General features: G+C 38.8%; 2 protein-coding genes across 2 annotated transcripts; both read right to left on the bottom strand.

Moving 5' to 3' along the window:
- Positions 1-6,039: 6,039 nt before the first annotated feature.
- On the bottom strand, positions 6,040-12,608 carry LOC108958178 (serine/threonine-protein kinase/endoribonuclease IRE1a-like). Its single transcript, XM_039308509.1, has 6 exons — positions 12,327-12,608; positions 11,484-11,577; positions 8,764-9,277; positions 7,796-7,968; positions 7,218-7,467; positions 6,040-6,447 (listed from the first exon to the last, which is right to left on the bottom strand). The coding sequence occupies exons 1-6, from the start codon at positions 12,450-12,452 to the stop codon at positions 6,063-6,065; spliced, it is 1,542 nt and encodes a 513-aa protein (XP_039164443.1). The 5' UTR covers positions 12,453-12,608; the 3' UTR covers positions 6,040-6,062.
- A 5,587-nt stretch (positions 12,609-18,195) lies between these two features.
- On the bottom strand, positions 18,196-20,309 carry LOC108958541 (disease resistance protein RUN1-like). Its single transcript, XM_018870871.2, has 2 exons — positions 19,605-20,309; positions 18,196-18,949 (listed from the first exon to the last, which is right to left on the bottom strand). Exons 1-2 carry the CDS (start codon positions 20,096-20,098, stop codon positions 18,472-18,474), a joined length of 972 nt encoding a protein of 323 aa, XP_018726416.2. The 5' UTR covers positions 20,099-20,309; the 3' UTR covers positions 18,196-18,471.
- Positions 20,310-23,053: the final 2,744 nt, after the last annotated feature.

The following is a 23,053-nucleotide window of genomic DNA, read 5'->3' as shown; positions in this document are numbered from 1 at the left end:
AGCCGAAAGTTACTGGACAGGTAGAACTCTTACTGCAAATCAAAGCCGGCAGGACTGGTTATAATTTATCCACTAGCTAACAGTCCACTGGGTGCTACATCATAAGCACATTGGGAACGTAGATAATTGTAACCATATACATATAAAATGGACGCAATTATCAGGGGCGCGCTCTACCACTAAGCTAATAGCCCGTCGTGCGGGCCTCTAGCCCGTCGTGCGGGCCTCCCGCCGGGGCCCGCTATGTCAAAAGCGAGAGAAACCCCATCCCCCTCTTTCCCTTTTTCGCCCCCATGTCGCCACGCGGGAGGGCGGATACGACTAACTTTAGCAATGACGAGACCCTTACATCTACATCTCAGCTATGGAAGTTCCACTCGGCATAGCCATCCTAGGTCTTCCCGTTCCGTCATCTGGCTTATGTTCTTCATGTAGCACTCAGACTGAATGACTATGAAATTACGTCGATACTTCCACATATTACGGGTAACGTAGGAGACATCTCTATTTTTCCCCCAGGGATTTTTGATAACACGGATTCCTATTTCTCAATGATATCCCACTGTTTTGATTGCACCGTGCAATTGAATTTCTTTATTTTATTCCGATTGTATCTACATATCATAATTTTTTTCGGGTTGCTAACTCAACGGTAGAGTTTGTAAGATTAACCTATGGATTTGAAATCACTGCTTATATACCTTGTATTGGCCATAATTCACAAGTTGATCTCAACACAAAGTTTCTCAGACCTCCAATCTCAAGGAAGCAAGTTCGGAGAACTTCACCCTCTGTCTGGGAAGGCAGGGCTCAGGGCACATGAGATGCTCTCCCCTCTCCTTTTGTGACGCTTTTTTCTACTTGTCTTTTCTTTTCTTTTCATCCACGCATAGGGACCTTTCTAACCTGCCGACCATTGAGTATTCAGTGCTTTTTTGTCTTTTCTTTTCTTTTCAAGCACGCACGAGCCCAACCGCCGCCCCTCCTTCCGTCGTCGCCACCAGCAGAGTCGGAGTTGCCGGCGCCGCATCAAACCAGTTTGGCCGTCTCTTCCGCCCGTGCCTCAGTTCCATATCCGACGGGAAGACGGAGAGGGTGGACGCGGAGGTCATCTCCAGATCTGGTTTGTTCTCTGAGCTTGAGTCTTGGCTCGTCCATGGCTGCCGGAGACGAGTTCAACAGCTTTGCCGCAGACCGAGAAGCCGTCCATGGCCGACCGCTCCTCTGCATCTCCAGATCTGGTTTGCTGCTCAACAGCTTTGAGCTCGAGTCTTGGCTCGTCCATGGCTGCTGGCAACCAGCTCAACAGTTTTGTCGCAGGCCATGACGGCCACGGTGAGGCAATGGTTCAAGGCGGCGGCGGCGGCTTGGGCAGTGGAGATAGCCGAGCCCAGGCGGAGCAGAGGTGGAAGATGGACGAGAAAAGAGGAATTTTTTTAATTTTCATTTCCATGTCAATATCCACGTGTCAAAATCTAATTGGATATATCAGCTATTGACGTGATGCTTACAAGCCACTGAATATTTTCTCATATATATATATATATATATACATACGAAAGCCAATAAACTTGAAACTTTTGCAAAATGTATGCTGGGATCCTTAAACTTTTTCTTGCAAATTAAATTATTTTCTTTTTTTGAATTGATCTGGAGACACACAACGCACACGTGGTCTTTAATATGTGGCATCCTACAAAGTTCGATGCCTAAGCGACACCAATTAGCCATAAACTATTCAATTTCCATTAAATTTGTGTCTGGTACAATGAAAACGGAATGAAATAACTTTCTATTTATTAAGTTTACGGGGTAGATACAATGAAGGTTCTTTTGCTTTGTTATGAGAAATGTATTGTGAAAATAGAATGGGATATTGATTCTAATGAATCTAATATAATATACAAATACACATTATAATTCATTTAGAAAAAATTATCCTAAAATCACAGTTAACTTATCAAAATTCATGATAATAATTAAAAATACCATCGATTATGTTGTTAAAAACCACTATTTTATTATAGAATGATTGTTATTGTCGTATTTTTAGATTGATGAACAATAAGCATTATTGTAAAACATTTTTAATTGAGGGTTAATACTACAAAAAACCCTAAACTAATATACCTATGATAAATTTACTCCAAACTAATTTTTTTATTATTAGAAATCCCAAATTGATACGTATCTATGACAAATTTATTCTAAACTAATTTTTTTATCATTAAAAATCTCAAAGCGATACCTTTATAACATATTTACCCTCCGTTAATATTTGTTAAATTGGGTTAATTTTACGAAAAACTATAAACTAGTAGAGATGTAACAAACAAATGGTAAAACCTTAAATTGGTACACATGTCAACTTATATGTGTCATTCAGCTTAGCAATATGATAATAAAATTTAACCTAAACTAATGGAAGGTAAATTAGTTATGGATGTACTAGTTTGAAATTTTTTATGGTGAGAAAGTCAGTTTGAGGTAAATTTATCATAGATATATGAATTTAGGATCTTTCATGATATTAACTCTTAATTATATAATTGAGCTTTAGATATAACTACCATACACTAACCCCTCTCCCTCGCACGCTTTGAAAACACTCCTTTAGTCTATTTTTTGGAAGATAGAGGGAGATTCTTGTTGGAGGATGTGGCCAAATGATAAAATTGGATGTAGGACAACGTCCAAGGAAGGCAATGACCCGCCACGAGCTTACTGCTCTCAGTCAGTCAAGGCGATGACTATCTTCACAATCACGGCATGATGCCTAATGCACTTGGAGTTCATTACAGATGAGCATCAAAATTAAGAAAAAAAAAACTGTCTTCCTTTTCTATTAATGTTTTAGTGAACGGATATCGTTACATTTTTCTGCACATTATGATCTCACTAGTAAATATACATGTGGATATTGCAGGACAAAAAATAACCAAAAGGACCAGATAGACAAATGACATCTGATGTTTTATTGTAATATTAACTTTTTTTTCGTAATTTTGACAATTTTTTGAATAGTAAGCAGCGTTGGCTAATTATCATTTATTTTAGCTAACAAAATGCGACAATAAAACCCACCCCATTGGTGGTTGCGTGGTTTGCGTTTGTGCGACTCACCCGCGACCTAGGGGAGGTGGGTCCCCTTGGGTTCCCCGGATTTACGCCGCCGGCTGTACGGCGGTCCTGGGTCAACAAAAAAAAATGTGACAATAAAATATGTGATGTCTTGTGAAGTTTTCATTATATAATATGATTGATGACTGATTCAAAGATATTAGCATTGTAACATTTGATGACAACATCGAAGTGGTGACATCGTCTTCTAAGGTACACCGATTTAAAAATATTCTTAAATTTGATTTCAAGCAAATATTTATGGATTAATTTGAATGAAATTCAAAGTGAAAAAGGAATTTTAAGTCTTACAAAGGGACACCTAAATGGATCGATGAGGAAAAGTAAAATAATATCCGATAATAATGTCTAGATAGTACCTTTTTATCTAAGACAAGAACATGTGACAATTTGATTGTACTTGAATTTTATTAGAAAAAGGATTGATCGAGGTAGATTTAAGTTAAGCTAATAAATGGACACAATAAATGGATTGAAAAGAAAGAAATAAATAAAATAAAATAAATTTTTTCTATAAAAATCAATGAGAATTAAAAGTATGCAAAAGATAACAAATACAATAATTTAAGAAAAAGGTAGAGAAATCTTGATAAAAAAAAAAAAACGAATTTGGTGGGGTGGCAGATTCGATTCCTAGCACCCCCATCCCCACAGACCGGGTGCTTTTATCACTGTGTCATGCATTAGTTGCCTTACAATATGCGACGTCTATATAGTCTGTTTGTAGAAAAGTGAGCATTGTGCAACCAATTGTTTACTGACACGTGGGGAATCAGGGTAGTTTATTTTTTGGTAAAGGCGAGAGAGTGGATCGATGTTGGGTTGAGTTTGGATCGAGAGAGGAGGGTGAATATGAGATAAGATGGTAGAGATCTGAAGGAACTCAAGGGAATCAGGGTAGTTGAACTGCACAGCCTCGTGAAATTTTGTAATTAGGAACTTCAACTTTTATGTTTGACGCTCGCTAAGCTTTGCGTGGTGAATATGATAAGAAATTATAGTACGCTCTATAATCACAATTATGTGATGACTAGGGTCAAAAAATAAAATGTAAGAAAACTTTTTAAATTGTTGGAAAATGATAAGGTGTTAGTGACTCATCCTATATTAGAATTTTTTCTATTTTGAACTATATTAGAACTTCTCACACGCAACAATTTCAAAAGTAACTTTTACCGAAAAAATTCAAAAGTAACTTAATTATTGATGATTGTTTTGGATGGGTCGGTTGCAAATAAATGTTGGAGCCATAGTATCAAAAGTGCATGGTTTGTCTGATAATAATATTATTTATGTCTTTAACCTTTTTCTTGTACTCGAGACATTCTCACCCATTACATGTGGTAAGAATAAAACAAAATAAAATAATATACTTGACATCTAAAGCAATGAGAGAGAGAGATTAACTCTTTTCTTGGACTCGAGATATTCTCACCCATTATATGTGATAAGAATAAAACAAAATAAAATAATAAACTTGCAACATCTGAAGGAGAGAGAGAGGGGGGAGGGGCAAGGGGCAAGAGCCAAATATTATTTTACAAAAAAAACTTACTTTTGGTTCCTATAGTCTTATTTTTACTTCGTTTTCTAATCAAGTTCTTATACTTTTAATTATCTAATGAGATCTTCCTATCGCAATTTTTTTAATCAAATCCCTTGGACACCAAATGTGTGGCCAAATCTAGCTGACATGACTATCAAGTGATGTCATAGTGAGTACAACATGATTAAATTCTTTTCAATATAGACATCCACAAGAGCGTCAACAATGGGTAATGAGTCATACTTCAATACTATCTATATTGGCTATTTTTTTCACACACGCATCCATATGTTTTTTCACATCATACTTTGGGGTCATTTGATGCCACATCTCCTGAATTTAGTTTGATTTTGTGTCAGATAGACTTGATTTGAAAATTTGTGAAACTAGAACTGCTTCATTGGACAAACTAGATGTACACAAATTTGTTTAGAGAAAGACGATAGATAAGATTTTTCGTCCACTTTATGTGAGGTTTAGAACTATTAATGCATTTTATTGCCATTTATTTCTTTTTGAGGTTTTGAAATACATGAATGTTATTTTTTATATTCTAATTACGTGTAGATTCAACTTTTAATTCCCTTGATTGAGAGAAAATTATAAACTATGCAAGATATGGTAGAAATTACACAAAAAAATCGTTAACCATGTGGGTAAATACTTCAAAATAATAGCGATATTTATTTCATTGGCAAATACTTGTGAGTTGAGTGACATTTCTTTTATAATTGAGAATGCTGCCCACTTCATTGAGATTTGCTTAACGTAAATATTTTTCTTTAGATATTTGGGTTGCATATGGAAAAAATTACAAGCTTGGTGAAGAAGTTGCTAACCTAATAAGGGGGTGACGGTACTTTTTGTTGATGAAAGTGTCTACGAGGGCTGACCACCGGGCCATGTCGGCCCAAGCGTGTGCCTGGGCCCCTTTTTTTCCGCTAAATTAATTTTTTTGAAAAAAGTACACGAGTTAAATTTAAAAATTGGATATTGAAAAACAAATTGCATGACATTGAAATACAATATTTGTTTATGCAATATCAATAACAATACATTAAACATTTAAAGTATGCGGCAATAGTATACTATAAAATTATTTAAAACTTGATATTAAGGAATAATACGAACAGCCTGACGTTCGTCCAGCTTGATCCACGTAACCAAGACAGTAGACACAACAAAAAAAGACAGGTGGCATGTCCTGTAATATTCATGGTCAACCCTGCTGGCTTGAAGAAGGAATCACTGTGGGAAGCAGTCGAAGGGTCAAAAGCACGTTACTTAGAAAGTACTCCCGCAAGCAATTTCTCCTTTTTGCAGCTTTGGGACACCGCTTTGAAATATCATAATGCACTTCGACCTGCCAGAATCATCAAAGCAACAACAGATATGAACCTTGCATGCATGCAGCTGTAGATATCACCATTGTTCCAGAGAGAGAGCGAGAGAGTACCTTAAACCTTTCTGGAGCTTTCTTGAGTTGGTTGAACACATTTCGCACGAATATCAATAAGTCTCCGACACAACTACCGTCATAGGGCTTGCGTCTGTGTAGACGTAGGTCGTCCATAAGACCTTTATCTATTTTCTCTATCCAATTCCCATCAAAAGCCAATTGCGCAATGTTGGCCAATGCTTTGAGAAAATCTGAATTGCCTTCTTCCGATTCTACTTCATTGCCGACGTCATGAAGAAAGGTCAGTCTCATTTTTGAACTCCAAAAAAATGGATGGTCCAGCACCTCCAATGCCGTTGGCCTGCTTAGTCATAAAAAGTAATTTACTATTGGCCCAACATTTCCAAGAAATCAATTACATGAACAATACTGAAAAGACCGACTACTTGAGTTTAAAAGCATCGCAAGTTTGGGATTCGCGCAATCTTTAAAACAATAAAAATTGCATTAGCTCAATAAAGAGTAATCAAAATGTCTGAAAATTTGCATGCACTTCACAACTCACAAGTCCAGGATGAAGGCAGTAGTTGTTTCACTACAACAAGAACCTACGAATTATTTACTCAAAAGTACCTTAAACTAGCAATCTAATCATCCTGTCCCTTGGATTCGTGCCATATGCTAAAACCCCCGGAATCTTCATACGAAATTCTCTTCGGTGCACGTATAGCAAATCTAATACTGCACTAGGAATGACTGGAATTTATTTGTTCATGGGTGGGTGACAAACTTATAACCCTAATAACTGGGCTTCCGGCAATGATCATCCTTCATTGGAATATCACAGTTGTCAAAGGGATTTAGGTTTTCACATGGTCAACCTTTTCTTCAGCTTCTATTGTCAATTGACAAAAGAAATGAGTGGTTTCTACACATTTTTTTATCATCAAGTGGAGCCCCACAGCAGGACAGATATAAGCCATGTTTGACGAATTTGAGGCCACCTTTAATACTCATGAGATTAAATGATCCAGTAAAATGAGATTTAGTCAACCAACAATGGTTCTAAAATCTATCAAATGGCTGAATGTAAATGGTAGTGATGCAAATTAAGGGTGCCAAAAAACTCACCTCAAATCGGGATCTTGGTCTAGTAAACGCGAAATAAGATCATGAGCTTCTGGCATGAATTCCACCCAAGAAAGGTCCTTTATGTCGCGATCAATGTTGAAGTCACGTTCTATAGGTTTACCAAATGGATGTTTTCCACGAGCGACACAAAAGAACAAGACACGTCCTAAACTAAACATATCCACTTTTTGCGTTTTGCGCCCACCAGGATAGAGCTGTTCAGGTGCTTGCCATCCTGTGATTCCACAAACTGCAAGAAAAACATCGAAGATCAATAAAAGGGCCCTCATCACTTGGACCATGTATAGATGGATATGATAGATTCACCAATCAAAGAAGGGACTATTAAATCTCCACAAACTTTACCACAACATACGAAGCAACACAAAGCAACCTAACTTTCAGCATGACGTTCTTCTTTAAAAGTAGAGATTGCTCAAATGAGTGAAATTATAGGTTTGAAATTTCTGGCCAGGAATCTGAAGATGATTTATCACTGTATAGATTCAGATTATGCACAGATCATTCTCTAAGAAAAGAAGATCAAAGGTCTGGATAAAGCTACTATGAGTACTTACCAGTAGCATGATTTCCCAAGGAAGATTTATCTTTCGAAAGGCATTTGCTAATTCCCATATCAGATAGCTTAGCACCAAACGAGGGATTCTTAGCAATCAAGACATTTTGAGGCTTTATGCCCCAATGGATCATTCCCAAGTTATGCAAATGGCTGAGTCCTGATACCACATCGCTGTATCATAATATAGAGAAGACATCATGACTTAAATCAACAATGTATCTAGAACCAAATAGTAGCCTCACCACATGAACACATTAGATACCTATACTAAGCCATATGAAATTAAGGAATTTCTCTAACACGCTAAGACCTAGTAAGGGTGCCAGAAGTACACTCGAGGTTAAAGAAAAACCTTTTGCAGGTTCTTTACGTAAACTTTACAATGAAAAATTCAGTACAAAATTTGATCACCATATCAATCACACCAACATTTACCGATTTGAGTGCATGAGGATTCTGCAGCATTCACGAATCAAAAAGAAAGAAGGTTTACTGATGTTATCAATATAGAAAAATCAATGGATTTATCACTACGTAATTGATGACACCTAATTGATTTCAATGAGAAGAAAACTGAGAGTTTAGCCTTGATAGTGGGATTGAACTTATCCTATAACTCTAGAAAGGAAGCTGCAAGGTTCAAAACTCAGCCCACGATGTTGATCGTATTAGGATCACCACAGTCAAGGTAGGGGCCTAATAATTCCCTGTATCATGCATCACTTTGAAGTTTTTGCAAGAGAGCTATTGAGTCCTTCCACTAGCACCCGATACCCAATTGAGCTAGTAAAGAAGAGTACATGAAGGTAGTGATCTCTATGAGATGCTTCTGAGTCAGGTAAAACAACTGTAAGCAAGCTAACTACTGTATATATATATATATCGATTGTAGGTGTGGCTATAAGCAAGATACTGCAATTATCTCTCTAACCATATCTTTTGGCACGTCGAAACATAAAAAATTACCTCATTAGTTTCAGTAACTGAGGCGAGGGATAACCATCTGCCGACCACAACTCAACATCCTGCATCTTATCCCTAACAGAACCCAATTTGATTTTATAAGCATTCATTGATGCTGAATCATCAGGGAACACAGAGTTATCAGAAGAATCTGAATGTGCTTGAATTAAATCATCTAAGCTGCAAATACAGTGCTCTAGTGCAAGATAGATGAATTTCGGGTCTTCCTCCATCCCATAATATCGAACAATATTTTCATGTTGGTCAGATAATATCAAATTCTGAATCTCTACCATGGCGACATCATGATGACCCCTGACAAGGCATTTCACTGCAGCACGTCGATCTTCATACATGCCCTCATAGACAATGGTCCCACTACTTCCCTTACCAATTTCTTTATCTGACACAAGGATTTTTTTTATCAATTTCCATTTAATGCCACCATCAGAATGGCTATCAAGCCACTTCAATTGGTCATCATTGCTCCTGATATTGTCAATCCCGCCTTCATTTCCTGAAAAGATATATTCCACCTTTCTGTCAAAAATTCTATAATTAATTTTCTCGGCATGATCTATTGAGAAACTGCCTACATGTATCCCGAAAAGCAAAACCATGAGTTTTGATATGAGATATGCTAAATGCCTTAAGTGAGTTAATTATGGGGCAATGTGGTAACACAGCAAAAACCCCTTTGGGAGGTGTGCGATTCAAGGACGAGTCATACGAAAGCTAATGGGCCTGTAACAACCCAGTTCAACGGATGCAAGGAGTAATTGTCGGGATGAGAGACAACTCAGTATGGGATGAGTCAAAGCGAATAATATCTCAAATAAATTAATTCAGGGTGTCACCCATAAGGTAAACATAGATAAAATTTCAGTGCATGAGATTGAAATTAAACTGATCATCTAGGTAACTACATGATGTCTTTGTGTTTTTTGAGGCCTTACGAGTGCCGGGAGAAGAGTGTTTTTGGGGTTTCTTGGTCTTAGAAGGAAAAAGATCGTTAACTTTCACTTTTTTAATGGCGGAGCTGAAGTCCTCCTTGAATATGTCCTTGTGGTAAGAAACCCACCAGTCGGTGAATTTGCTGGTAACTCCAGGATGGGGTCGAAACTCTTTGACGACATGCTGATTAAAAATATCATCCATAATTTGATGACAACATTCGAAGGGACTATTGCTGGTCGAGACGTAGTGGTTTCTCTTCCAGAATGGATACTCCATTGATTAGAGGATAGGCATAGGGATGCCCTGGGTAAGCCCAAATTGCCATGCACAATATTGCAGAGAGAACATTTCTAATCCAGGCTGGAGTCTCCCTTTCACCGACAACTATAGAGGAAGGTCCACAGGAGTAAGAACAAAGAGCCAGAATTTCTGTGTTCTGTTGGAGAAGACGAAGTTGAAGACATTGACAAAGTCGAGGACACGAAGAGGGCAGAAGTCAGCTGGGACAAGCACATGGTCATAGAAGCCAGCTCTGAAAGTACTGAAAAGAAGAAACACCTGCAGGAATGGTTTTGAGCCGGTAACTCTATAGTCTACACTCTTTGGTGTCTAGAAAATAAGGTTCAGCAGTAATATGTCTGGTGCGAGGCACGGCATGCTTGACGTCTGAAAACAAAGAAGGGAAAAACAACTTTGCCCATGCCTGAAGGACCTAGAAATGACCAAAGAAGACATCGAATTTGTCCCCATAGATGGACATAGCTGCGGGATTTAGGCCCCCGTAGATAACAGCTAGTATGAGAAGCCCCAAAGTGAAAAGCTTGGTCTCAGCAAGGTAAAAGGCCAGGTTTGCTAAATCCTTGGAAACTCTTAGCGACAGGTGAAAAAAGGACGTATTGGGACAGCCAAAACAACAAAAAGGCTGCATGCTCTTTCTTGGTAACTTCGCTTGAGTCCTTGTAAAAACGGCTCATAAAGGATTCGTAAGAGATATCCTTCATGCATTCGAAGTAGGTACATTTGGCTGAATCGGCAGAAGCCGGATTTTCACCCCATGGACTAAGCCAAGTGATAGCAAATAAATCTAAAAGGGTGATTGGAATCAGCCAAGAACGGAACAAGAAGACTGGAAGCTGGTTAGGCCACCCAGAAGACCCAAATCAAGGTTCTAGTCAAAACAAGAAAATTGGAGAGCCTCATCAATTTGGGTGGATTTCCAGGCTGATTCCTATTGGGAACTAATCCTTTATCCTTAAATACCATTAGAAGAACAAATGGTCAAAGGAAGGAAAAGCTCTGAATCATTGGAAAGGGGTGGTCCACACGAATTCACTAATGTGTTTCCACTGGAAAGGAAGTTTCTCTTCCTAGTATCAAGGAAAGCAACCTTGGAGGGACAAAGGAATTCGAGACTTGATAAAGCATGGGCCTGGTGGCTAGTAGGGGTCACTTCCAGAGTCATTAAGCAAACAGAGGAGACAATTACCGTTATCCTTATCTTCCTGGAGTTGGTCAAAGCAAAATGAAACGCCGAATGTGAATACGTTGTAGATTGCTTCTTGGGCTAATGTGTAAGACTTACTCTATGGCCCAAAAAAATTTGTAAAAATTTAACCAGTTCCAACAACAACAGCATAGCTTGAAATATTTCCTTAACCGCCTATCCTTGTGGTCTGGCAGATTTCTAGCGATGACCTCTTTCAGTGTTCTACATTTCAAGTTTGAACTCATACTTAATCTTATAGAACAACTCAGATAGAGCATACCTTCGTATATGGGTTTGATGCCCTTGAAGGAAGAACGTTTGGTTTTAGCTGGTTTGCTATAACGTTTGGTTTTAGCTGGTTTGCTATACTCCACCTGTGACAAAACTTGTGTAAGCATATGAATTTAATGCATCAAATAAGATTTCTACCATGTGTCAAATGTTTTTAAAGATAGATGCTTAGATTCAAACAGACTGAACATGAAAAAAGACCAAACGAGTTTTGAGATCTCATTGACATTATTGATCAGACTATGTACTTGGAAGAGTAGCTCGTCAAACAAGTCTAAATTACAAGAGAACAGTTTGGAGAATGGAATACCTTCTATAAGCCACTCCTCCCAATTTATTCACAGCACTTTGGATTTAGAATTAACTTGAACATAACAGAAGCACTACATAAAAAATTTAAGATACCAGTATAGCGGTCAGATCTTTCCGCACCTCAACAAGGTCTAAGATGCCAATACACCGTTCAATGTTCTGGATTGAGTACGTACGTAACAACACCGCCAGAAAGCATGATTATACTAACTGGCACAAATAGAACTCTTTGGTTGTGTATCGCAAAAAAATACTAAAAAAAGAAAAAAAAAATGCCCTTTTAAAGAAGAAAAAGAAGTAGAGTCCTTACATGTTTCTTCCCATTAAAGAAGTTGAAAGAAATATAAAGTCTTGAAGACTCAAATTTCATTTGACAAAATTATTCTGCATGTGTTAATGGGAGAAAATATCCTGTAAATCGTATTCATCGTGCCATGCATTTTTGTTTTTTTTAAGCAATTCATTCATGTTTGTAAAAATTCCAGACATGTCCAGTGGGAAAATCAATAGCGTTGGTTACCTCGGATGTGCTGTCCGCCTCAATTAGTGAACTGCTTTGCTCCTCGGAGAGATTCAGGTGTGAATCCACATAATAAAAATCATCAGGAATCATCAGACAGCCCTCAATTTTAATGTCTTTCAGCATCGTCAGTTTTGATAGATCGAGAAGTCTCTCAAGACTTCGACAGTATGAAACATTTAATGATGCTAAAAAGATCAAATTCTCCAGGTCATCCACCTGCTGCAGGTTGCAGTGAGATGCTCTGAAAACTCGCAAGGATTTGAACTTCCCAAGGCCTGGAACTTCATTCTTGCACGGTCAGCTCGAATTCTGACAGGAGCACCAAATACGAAAGATCTGGCATTGTCTGCGATTTGCAATGGTGAAGTGATAGAGTGAATAAACCTGGAGGAAGCCGTGGTAGCTTTTTTAAGTGAATGCAGCAAAGGGATAGCTTCCTGAGCTTATAAAGGTAATGCAACCCAACAGGTAGTAGTTGGATCTTTAACATGGATAGCTGCAATATCTTCAGCTCTAACAAACTCCCAAGCTGCAAAGTGCATTATTTCTCCTCAATTTTATCTTGAACTAGTAACACTGGTTCCTGGGATCCTTCACCCAAGAATAACTCCCCCAACTTACCAAACTACTGATGTCTGGGATCCTGTCCATCAATTTAGAACTAACAGATAGGCTTATTAAACTGGAAGGAAGTTCAGGCACTTCACGGAGCTGGTCACAATGAAGCAGATCAAGTGTTTGGAGATTGGGAAGTCCAGAAATGCTATCTGGTAGACCACAAATCCGAGAGTATCCAAGTTTCAATACCCTTAATGCAGAAAGCATCTTAATTTTTCTAGGAATTTTCCCCTCCAAACTCCGACATCAAGCGTGAAGCTCTTCAAGCCTCTTCAATTTCCATATAGCGCGAGGCAGCTTTCTTACAAAAGTAGAATCAATTTTGAGCACTCTTAAAAGATTTGACTTGTTGACAATATCAGGTAATTCATTAATCCCAGTGCTTGATAGGTCTAGTTCACTCAACAAAGCCAAAGTCCCAATGGACGTTGGCAAGCTCAATATTGACCTACAATTACTTATTGACAAGTATTGCAGCACTCTTAACTCTTCATGTCACGCCCCGATCCTCCGAGCGCGCGCACATCCCACTGCGGTCGATAGAAATGCGACTTCCCAGGACACGTCGCCGACCCATTCATTTTTATTATGCATACATAAGCGAAACAAATCCCCTGACAACATTTAACTTGGGATAGAAAAGCAGGCAATCAATCACGACCAATCAAGCTTTCTTATAAACACACAGGTTTATATACAATACCGGATTGTCTACAAAATAGATAGGCTCAATAACTAGGGAGCGTCCACATGACCAACTTGTCAAACACGTTCACCGATTCTTCAGCCTCCACCTTCCGAACTCCAGGACTTCCGGTCCTCCACGGCCGTCATCTAGGGACCTGAAATATTATCCCTGGCCCCAGGATGAGACTACGTCTCGGCGAGTCCTACCCTCTAAAACTCAATTAGGAAGAAAATACGCTTCGGGCGCTCTAGCCACACAAATAGGATAGAGGGCTTACCTTGCCTTAGTCCCTTTCGCACGTCGGTACAATTCATATTCAAGCAATGCTCGCACAAGCTGAAACTCGACATACCCATCGGTCTATCAATTCGAGTCAATCCAATTGATATCATACGATCCACACATCTATCAATTCATATCATCTATTAAACCATACCATCTATTCATCCATCAATACAATTATGGCTCGCACAAGCTGAAATGGATGCAATGCTCTCACAAGCTGATATAGATGGTAGCTCGCCTATGGTGATATATACATAGATGATAGCTCGCCTGGTGATATATGGATCGTTGCTCTCACAAGGTGATAAACGATCATTGCTCTCACAAGCTGATATATATATAGATCGTGCTCGCACAAGCTGATAAAACGATCTTAGTTCACCAGAAGCTGCCACAATATTCAATATAGTATACTATAGCTATATGTGCATATCATAATTGTTCGCCCAAGCTGATACATAAATATAAACAAATGCTCGCCAAAGCTGATAATTCAATAATAAACCAACTCATACCTCAATTCAATCAATCAATCAATCCAATCGATTCAAGCGGTCATACAAACCAATTACGGTGCTAAAAGCCAACACCGGGTATTTTCAAGTTAAATACCACAACTTCATCAATTTCACACAATTCCACAGTTTTGGAATTATTAACCATAATCATCAATCACTCAATTTCTCAATTTAAACATACAATTAACACAAACCAGACCGCCTTCTTTGCGATCGGCGCGAAATTCTAACGGCCAAGCCATCCAGGCATAATTTTCGAAATTATTAAATAATTAAATTTATTGTCAAAATTAAATAATTAAATATTATTTTATAATAATATAATTTAATAAAATAATATTTATAAATTCGAAATAATTATTTAATTAAAAATAATTAATTAGGGCTTAAACTATATTACACTAATTTAAACATACAATTAGCCCTAATTAAACATCAATTAAACTAATCATACAACTAATCTAATTTATATTAAAATAATCTAATTTAATCACATAAACCTAATTAGACTAATCTAAAACACCCCTTAAGCGTCATTAACTCACTAAGCAAGAATTAGAGGATAAACTCACCGGATTAACGTTCCGGCGAGTCCACGCGACGACGCCAAGGCGGGCGATAAACCTCAAGGCGGTGACACCAACCAAGGCCGGGAAGACACCTAAAACGGGCCTCGAAGACCTCACAGCTTTCTGGTTTTCTGCTTCAGATCTGGGCTGAACTGCAGAGAAGAAACCAGCAACTTCAAGCGAAAACGGGCCGATCGGAGCTCCGGCAGCGGGTGGTTGGCACCAATGGCTCCCAGGGGTCTTGGGGATCCTATAGGAGGTTGGGATGGGCAAAGGAAGGGTCGGAAAGGGGCGAAACAGCAAGAAAACGCGGAACAGGCGGAACAGGGCGGAACCAGACGGTCTGGCGAGCTGCAGCTTCTCTCAAGATTTCGGGACGACCGGAGAATCGTTCCGGCGAGCGGTGGGATGCTCCGGAACGGGCTGGATGTCCTCGTCACAGACGTGGGTGGAGCGTTCGCTGATTCATCCGGGAAGTCGACTTTTAACTCGAATCTTTGGCGAAAGGTCGGCTGGAGCAGAAACTGGAACGAGGAGAAAACAGGGGAGGAAAACGGCCGACGATGGCCTTCCGGGCGTGCGACGATGGAGGGGCTGGTGCTGCTCGGTTCCTCTGGTTTTGCTGAGCTTCTCTCCTTCAACACCAATGGAGAAAGCCTTGGATTAAGGGAGAAGAAGCTGCTGAAGAGTGGGGGGTCTCCTTGGGCTCTCTAGAGCTCAACACTTGCCATCTTCTCATTGGCTTTGCCCCCACCATGACATCACATGACCTCAGCCACTCTCTCTCCTCCAATCTTCCTCTACAAGCTTGGCAATAGGTGCAAAATATCCCTAGCCCCATGGCATACGAATTTTAGACATTTGTGCATCAAATTCAATCAATTCTCACTTAATTCCATCCAATTGAAGCTCAATTAAATTAACCCATGTGTCATCGGCCTTCTCATGACATTTCCCTGTCAAATGATCCAACTTGCATCCCAAAGATTCGATTAAAAACGGCCCTCTGACAATCCCGAACAAAAACGGCATTACTTTGCTTTTCCGCCAAAAATCTCGGTTTGTAGAAAAATCTTCTGGAGATGAGTCGACATTCCTAAAATGGTGTGACTTGACAGAACTTCCAATTTCTGTAATCGGGTTCAATTTCACGATTAAATTCAATCTAGCGCGACTTTAGCGCTTCCTAATCTACCGGGTAGTTTTTAGGAATTTTCTGTGCAATTGACCTATGGTTGATTATTCTCAAGCCACAAAGTGCATCTTCGACACCTTAGCGACTCTCAATTGTCGTAGAAATCTCGAGGTTTCAATTACGGATACGGGGTACCCAAAACGACAGAAGAATCGGTCTAGTGCCAGTCGACGAGGATATTGCGATCATGCGGAATCACCCACACTCTAATCACATATCTCAGTTGAATCGACCTATTACTGATCTCTATTCGATTCTGACAGTGTCGTAATGATCCTTGCAGATTAATACGGTCGAGTAGCCGATTCATGGTCGAATTCTCAAGTCTATTGCGTTTAGATTCCTTAACGGCTTCACCTGATAAACTAGTTATCTCGTGAGTGGCCAACTCAGAGAAGAAAGCTATAGACGCGAAGATGAAATGCCCGACTTATTTAATTGAAACCAGAATTGGAAAATCGGGATGTCACACTTCAGACATGGGAAGTTTAGTTATTTCTGTTCCATTCAGTGCGAGGACTTCTAGAGATTCTACATGGCTAATTGATTCGGGCAGCTGGGTCAATGAAAGACAGTTGCGAGGCCTTTGAATCTTTTAAGTTTTTGCAAATCACCGATGGAGGCAGGAATCTCTTGAATGGCAGTTTCATCTATAAGAATATCTTCCAAGGATGTGAGGGAACCCAGCCCATGGGGCAACTTTTTGAGTTCAGTGCAAAACCTTAAGTTTAGTGAAACCAAGCACTGCAGACTTTTTACCGATGAACCAATTTCATCCAACCACATGCATCTTTCAAGAATCAATCTCTCTAAACATTTGAAATGAGATAAGTCTGGGGTTTTGATCAAGTGAACACAACCGGTGAGGTTCAAAACTTTCAATTTCTTGGCTTTCTGTCATAAAGTAAAATAAGAAAAGAATTAACTTTTCAGCAACAATTTGACAAATGAAATTAAAAATAATATACTTCTCTACCTGGATTTGAATCCAACCATTCCATTTTTCATGGACCATGCTCCAAGAAAGATCTAGAATAACCAACTCCTCCAAATCCAAATTCTTAGCACGAAGATTCCAAGGACAACCTTGCCAATGGAGCCATCTTAAACTTGACAGACACCCCTTAAAATTTCCAGTGAGGTCCGCCTGATCCAATCAAAGGAATCTTATGCTTGACATCCCCGCAAAATGTGCTGGTCCAAAACTGTGATGTGACTGACTACCAAATTCAAGAAGAACTCCCTTAAGTATTTCCATTCCCTGCACGTGGAATATAGGATTTGGGTTACCAAGGGATTTCAAACTAAAGAAATCATTTTATTTAGGAATTTCACATAAAAAAAATGTTTTAAAATAAATTTCTTGAAAATGCTTGCTTACATCTCTCACAAAAACGAATGAACAAAATATTTTATATTGTCTATGAAAATATATACATAAATTGTTATCAACAATGAAAGATTTTCATTGACTAATTATTTCAAAAAATGTTAATGATCATTTTTAGGAAAATTTTTCAAATTTTATTTTTGTGGAACATATGCACCATAAGTATTTTTCCTCTATCAAAGAGGAACATGAGTTGTAAGGCATACAATCATAAGGTAAAAACATTGATGAATTTGTGTCTTACTTTTTTATTCTCAACCACATCCAAGGCTCTCTGGTGACTCCACAATCTACTGCACTTTTCAGGTTCAAGATTTTTCGGTAGGGCAATATCCCTACCTAGATCTTGAAGTTCATCGTGCATCCATAGCTTACCATTCTCAATCTTAACAATAGACAAGTCCACGAGCACCTTTAATACTGATTCGCTTGCAGGACCATGGTCAGACCACAGGTAGCATGCAACACTTTTGTCTTCTCCAATGAAGAAACAAGTAATGTCCAGAAATATCTGTCTTTGCTTCTTAGGTAATGAATCAATGATTACCTTCAATTTATGTTGAACTCGTGGCCGAGGTACTTCTTTCAACTCGTCTACTTTTTGCAACTCGTCTACTTTTTGCAACTTATTTAATGTCTGCTCCCACTTGCCCTTGGTTTTAGAATATAGATATGACCCGACAACATCAATTGTCGAAGGATGCCAGTCAATAGTTCATACTATTTCTTTGGACAGAGTATCGAATTCATTTGGAACAGGCCTCTCCTTGAAGGCTTGGGTGTGAAAAAGTTTAAGGGCATCACCTTTTTGCATGCCCATGACCTCATGAATTCGGGACTCTTCAAGCTTAGCTAAAGCTTGTACTTTTCTGGTGGTAATTATGATCCTGCTTCCGAGCCTAACCAATCAGGATTTCTTAGAATTTGTTCAAGTTGAAAGCTTGCTCCAACATCATCGAGAACAATAAGAAATTTCATGCAGACGAATTGATCTTTGAGAAGCTTGATCCTCTCTTCAAAAGAACTAATTTGTCCATGTGTTTCACCGAGAAGGTCAGAAAACAACCGATGTTGCAAAAATTTTAAACCTAGTTGTCTTTCTTCATATTCTCTAACGCTTTCCAAAAAGCTCCGGTCATCAAATTGACGAAACATTCTAGTGCAGATGAGCTTTGCAATTGTGGTCTTCCCGGTGCCCCTTATGCCATGTATTCCTACTACACGAACATCGCTAGATTTCTCATCTAGTAATTCCATAACTCTTTCCACATCATGCTCGATGTCAACAAGGTATCTGTTCAGCGCCCTCAACACATTTGCGACAAGTTCATCGATGAGTGAAGCATCTGTGCCGGAGCTGTATCACACGTGCCCATGGGCACAAGTCACGCACAGAGATTAATGTAAGTCCAACAATGTCGAAACTCTGAAGTAGTTAGCAAGAAAAAGTCCACGCTTTCCTTCAAAAAACTATCATACATCGATCAGCTTTAGACAAACAGGGCATGCAATTAGCTGCACGTGTTTTTGCTAAATCAACACAGACAAAGCACAGTACGATGGGATGCAAAGGTTGTCAGTTGCATCCACAGAAATTAAGCAAATCGGTACCACTCTACACTGGCATTTTCTTGCAAGAGTTAGATTTCCTGTGGATGCAGATTCCAAGAGGAAGAACCTTCTCCTGGACCATATTGACATGAAATCAAAACTATAACCGCTGCCTCCCATTTAATGCAGTGATCCAACATGGAAAAACTGAGTTATGAGATACGTGTAACGCTAGAACGCTGAAATTTGTCAACAAAACTGAAACATTAAGTAATGTGGCAAGCGGGGAGTAAGAATGTAGACAAGCGGATCATATTCAGTACCAGATCTGAGTGAGCTACAACAGGTATTGATACACCTAGCAGCATTAGTCTAATTAGATTAACTTAAATTGAAGTAATCGCTAGCTTGGGATTTGGATGCTAGGTTACTCTCAATCGAACTTACTCAATTACACTCACCGATTACTCGTCCCCCCTGAGATGGATCCCAAATGGATGAGAGCTTTCTTCCATTCCTGGAGGGTCTTTGGGTCTTCCTGTCTATGCCTGGCGATAACCTTTTCATAATCGGAGGATCCTTTTTTTACGACCGCTGGCGAGACGTTGAAGAAGACTGGCATGATGATCTGGCCCGTCGTCTTGTGGCACTTGTGGCACTTCACGATCTGAGCCAGCTTTGCGCGGCACGACATGCTCGACAGATAGTTCTCTGACAGGATCGGAATGGCGATCTTGGAATGCCTGATCGCTTGGGTAAGCGACGGCCCTTTCTCCTCTCCCACGGCAAGTTGGTCATCATCCCTTAACACACTGATCTCCGCTTGGCGGAGGCTACGGTAAAGATGATCCACAAAGTCATTGCAATCATCCTGTCCGCTGAAGCTAAAAAACACATCGTTTTCTCTTGTTTCGGAGGAACCTTGTCCACAGTTGCGAGAATCCTGGATGTCCATCTTCTTTCGAAACGAAATCAGTTTTCGTCCCTCTTCCCACTCTATTTCAAAGATCCCTCTCCCAGTTTCATACCCAGGGGAGTAGGCGTACGAAGCGGCTAAGAGAAGGAGGAGAAGGGGGCTAGGTTAGGGTTTTGGAAACTCGTCAAGGAAAGGAAGGAATCGGGCGAGACCGATGAAAATCCGCCATCGAAATCAGAGAATGAAGTGGGGGGAGACGAGAGGCGCTTCTTCTTTGGCTCCCGCCCAAAAAAAGAAACTTCGGAAGCGGTCCCTCGGATTCCTCTTATTTGCTATGCAGCCCCTCCTCCAGTCGGCGAACTCCAACTTAGGATTCGGTCCCTCATTTTCCTCTTATTTACGAACAGGGGTCCCGTGACTCTTTATTAGTTAAGCCTGACTCTTTGTTTGGGTTTAATTATGATATTGAATCCTACAAAAGATAGGTAACTAAACAAACGATCTTTGAATACGATGAAAATTAGAGCAATCATTTGAATGCTCAACTTATTATTCTAACCTGACGTGCAAAAAATGAAAAAAAATGAAAACTAATTCCTTAAAAGTTTAAAGAGAGGGAAACGGACATACAGGCAAGGCAATGATATAAAAGGGCACTGCCCCTTCGTAGCCAGCGACAGCCTGCTTGCCTACTCTTGTTGGTGGCCCTCATCACACTTTGCTTGGCTGTGACAAGGACTGCCACATCAACCACAAGGGTGTGCAACCCCAGCCGTCGACAATGGTAAATGGGGCCTCTCTCTCTAGTTTTTATTTCTTTGTATTTTAGTCTTTCTATTTGTAGCATTTTTTCGCGCAACATTTGCTAATGCAGGTGCATTAAAATTGGGTTAAGTATGATGAAAGTCTTAAAACTCGTAATGAAAATACAATTGAGTTTTGAATTGTTCAAAAGTACAGTTAAGTCTCAAAACTTGTCATAAAAATATATTCGAGTCATAAAACTTTCAAAAAGTGCAATTAAGTCCTAAAACTTGTCATGAAAGTGTAATCAAATCATAAAACTGGTCACACAAGTGAACAATCGAGTCCTAAAACATTCAAAAATGAATTTAACGAAAGGACTTGATTGGATCAATTTGATAAGTTTTAGGAATTAATTGTACTTTTGAAAGTTTTAGAATTCAATTGCACTTTTATGACAAGTTCTATGACTTAATTATACTTTTATAACAACTTTTAGAATTTCCAATACACTTATCCTATTAAAATCCATATCTTGTCGGCTTTGCCATTCTAAACCCATAACAACCAACCAATTTTTTAAATTTAAACTAACCCATGTGCGATTCAATCTATTAAAAATGAATTAAAAAATAGGTCTTTGACACCTCTCCCTAAACTCAATAACCCTTATCACAAGAAACACTAAAATAGTGAAAAACCTCAAATTGGTATACTTGTGTGAGATTTACCTCAAACTAATCTGTTAATCCCAAAAAACTCCAAATCGATATACCTGTGACAAATTTGCCCTCTGTTAGTTTCCGTTAAATTTGCCTATCAAATTACTGAGTTGAATGATACGTGATAATTAACAGCTATATCAGTCTATGAAGCACCGACACTCTCCAAGAGCTTTCTTATCGTGTTGGACACTTTAACACGTGTCCGACACTTTCGGACACTCTCCGACACTCGGTCAACATGTATCAGAAAATTTGACACCTGGTCAACTTTCTCATCACTCTCCGATACTCGAGTCGGAATTCTAACATACGAGTTTCCGACATGTGATTCCAATATCGAGGTCAATTTCAAAAATTAAATAAATTAGAGGTCAAAATATATATGTGAAAAAATAAAACACAATTATAAAAATAATAAATGGAGAAAGAAAAAAAACCTATTCTTCTTTTCTCTTTTGACTCCCACTTCCCATGATACGCAATTCACCCCTTAAGTTTTTTTGCTCCTCTTTCAACATATCTAACATGCGAATTCTTTATAATATGGATCGCTTGTTTTTTCTCCAAGTTTTATAAATTATTGAAATAAAGTTGAATTTGTCAAATTGAAATAATGAATGACACTAATAAATGGCGGACTAATGTTTTTAGTGTGTATTCATTCTAGGCTTATTTATTTATTTATGAATTTGATTCAAATTAATTTGATTGAAATAATTAAAAAAAATGATAATTTATTATGTATATAAAAATATATATTTAATATACAACGTATCCCAACGTGTAGGAATTCTCTGTTTTTTGAGAAACGACATGTCGACATATCGTATCGTATTGTGTCGTGTGTCACGTGTCGGTATCGATGCTACTTAGATACCAGTTTAGGGTTTTACCCTCCGTTTGTCACAATTGTGGCTGTTTTTTTTTTTTTTTTCGTGGTATTAATCTAATTTAACAAAAGCTAATAGAGGTAAATTTATCAAAAATGTATAGGTTTGGAGATCTTGGTGGTCAAAAATTAGTCTTGAATAAATTTATTACATTTCTATCAATTTGGGACTTTTGATTGTCAAAAAATTAGTTTATGCCGAATTTTCATAAGTATAGTGGTTTGAGGTATTTCGTGGTATTAACTTTTGAAACAGTCATACAAGTAAAAACCAGTAACTCACTTACTATCAAGCACACCGGTCCTCGATTATGGCTTCAAAGCAGCCTTGGTTGAGCAAGACATAGATGCTTTAAACCTCATTAGGAGCTGCTCCCTTCAAAATTAATGACTGAAACATAGTTTTTATTAAGAATTCTAGCTGCAGCAACCCCATTCATTTGGAGGTTAACTTGCTCAAGTATCGCCTCATTCCCTTCCTTTCAGATTTTGTATATTGTAGCATTCCACCCAAGTTGCAACTGAACAACTTTCGAGCTTTTTCCTTTCATCATCTGCAGGGCTCATGGAAACTCTTGATCCCATTCTTCAGCTTGTCTTTTTACTTTCAGCAGACTTAAAATTTATAGGATATTG

Source organism: Eucalyptus grandis, chromosome 3 (assembly GCF_016545825.1).
Source record: "Eucalyptus grandis isolate ANBG69807.140 chromosome 3, ASM1654582v1, whole genome shotgun sequence".
Taxonomy (NCBI): Eukaryota; Viridiplantae; Streptophyta; class Magnoliopsida; order Myrtales; family Myrtaceae; genus Eucalyptus; species Eucalyptus grandis.
This window is presented reverse-complemented; position numbering and strand designations above follow the sequence as displayed.

Coding starts and splice junctions, on each gene's coding strand:
- LOC108958178 (XM_039308509.1), bottom strand. CDS start 12,452: ATGCTGAAAGACATTAAAATTGAGGGCTGTCTGATGATTCCTGATGAT. Junction 9,278..11,483: donor CATCAAACCCATATACGAAG/GTATGCTCTATC, acceptor ATATCTTTTCAG/GAAATGAAGGCGGGATTGAC. Junction 7,969..8,763: donor CAGTTACTGAAACTAATGAG/GTAATTTTTTAT, acceptor ATTATGATACAG/CGATGTGGTATCAGGACTCA.
- LOC108958541 (XM_018870871.2), bottom strand. CDS start 20,098: ATGGACATCCAGGATTCTCGCAACTGTGGACAAGGTTCCTCCGAAACA. Junction 18,950..19,604: donor TCAGGGGGGACGAGTAATCG/GTGAGTGTAATT, acceptor CGTGTGATACAG/CTCCGGCACAGATGCTTCAC.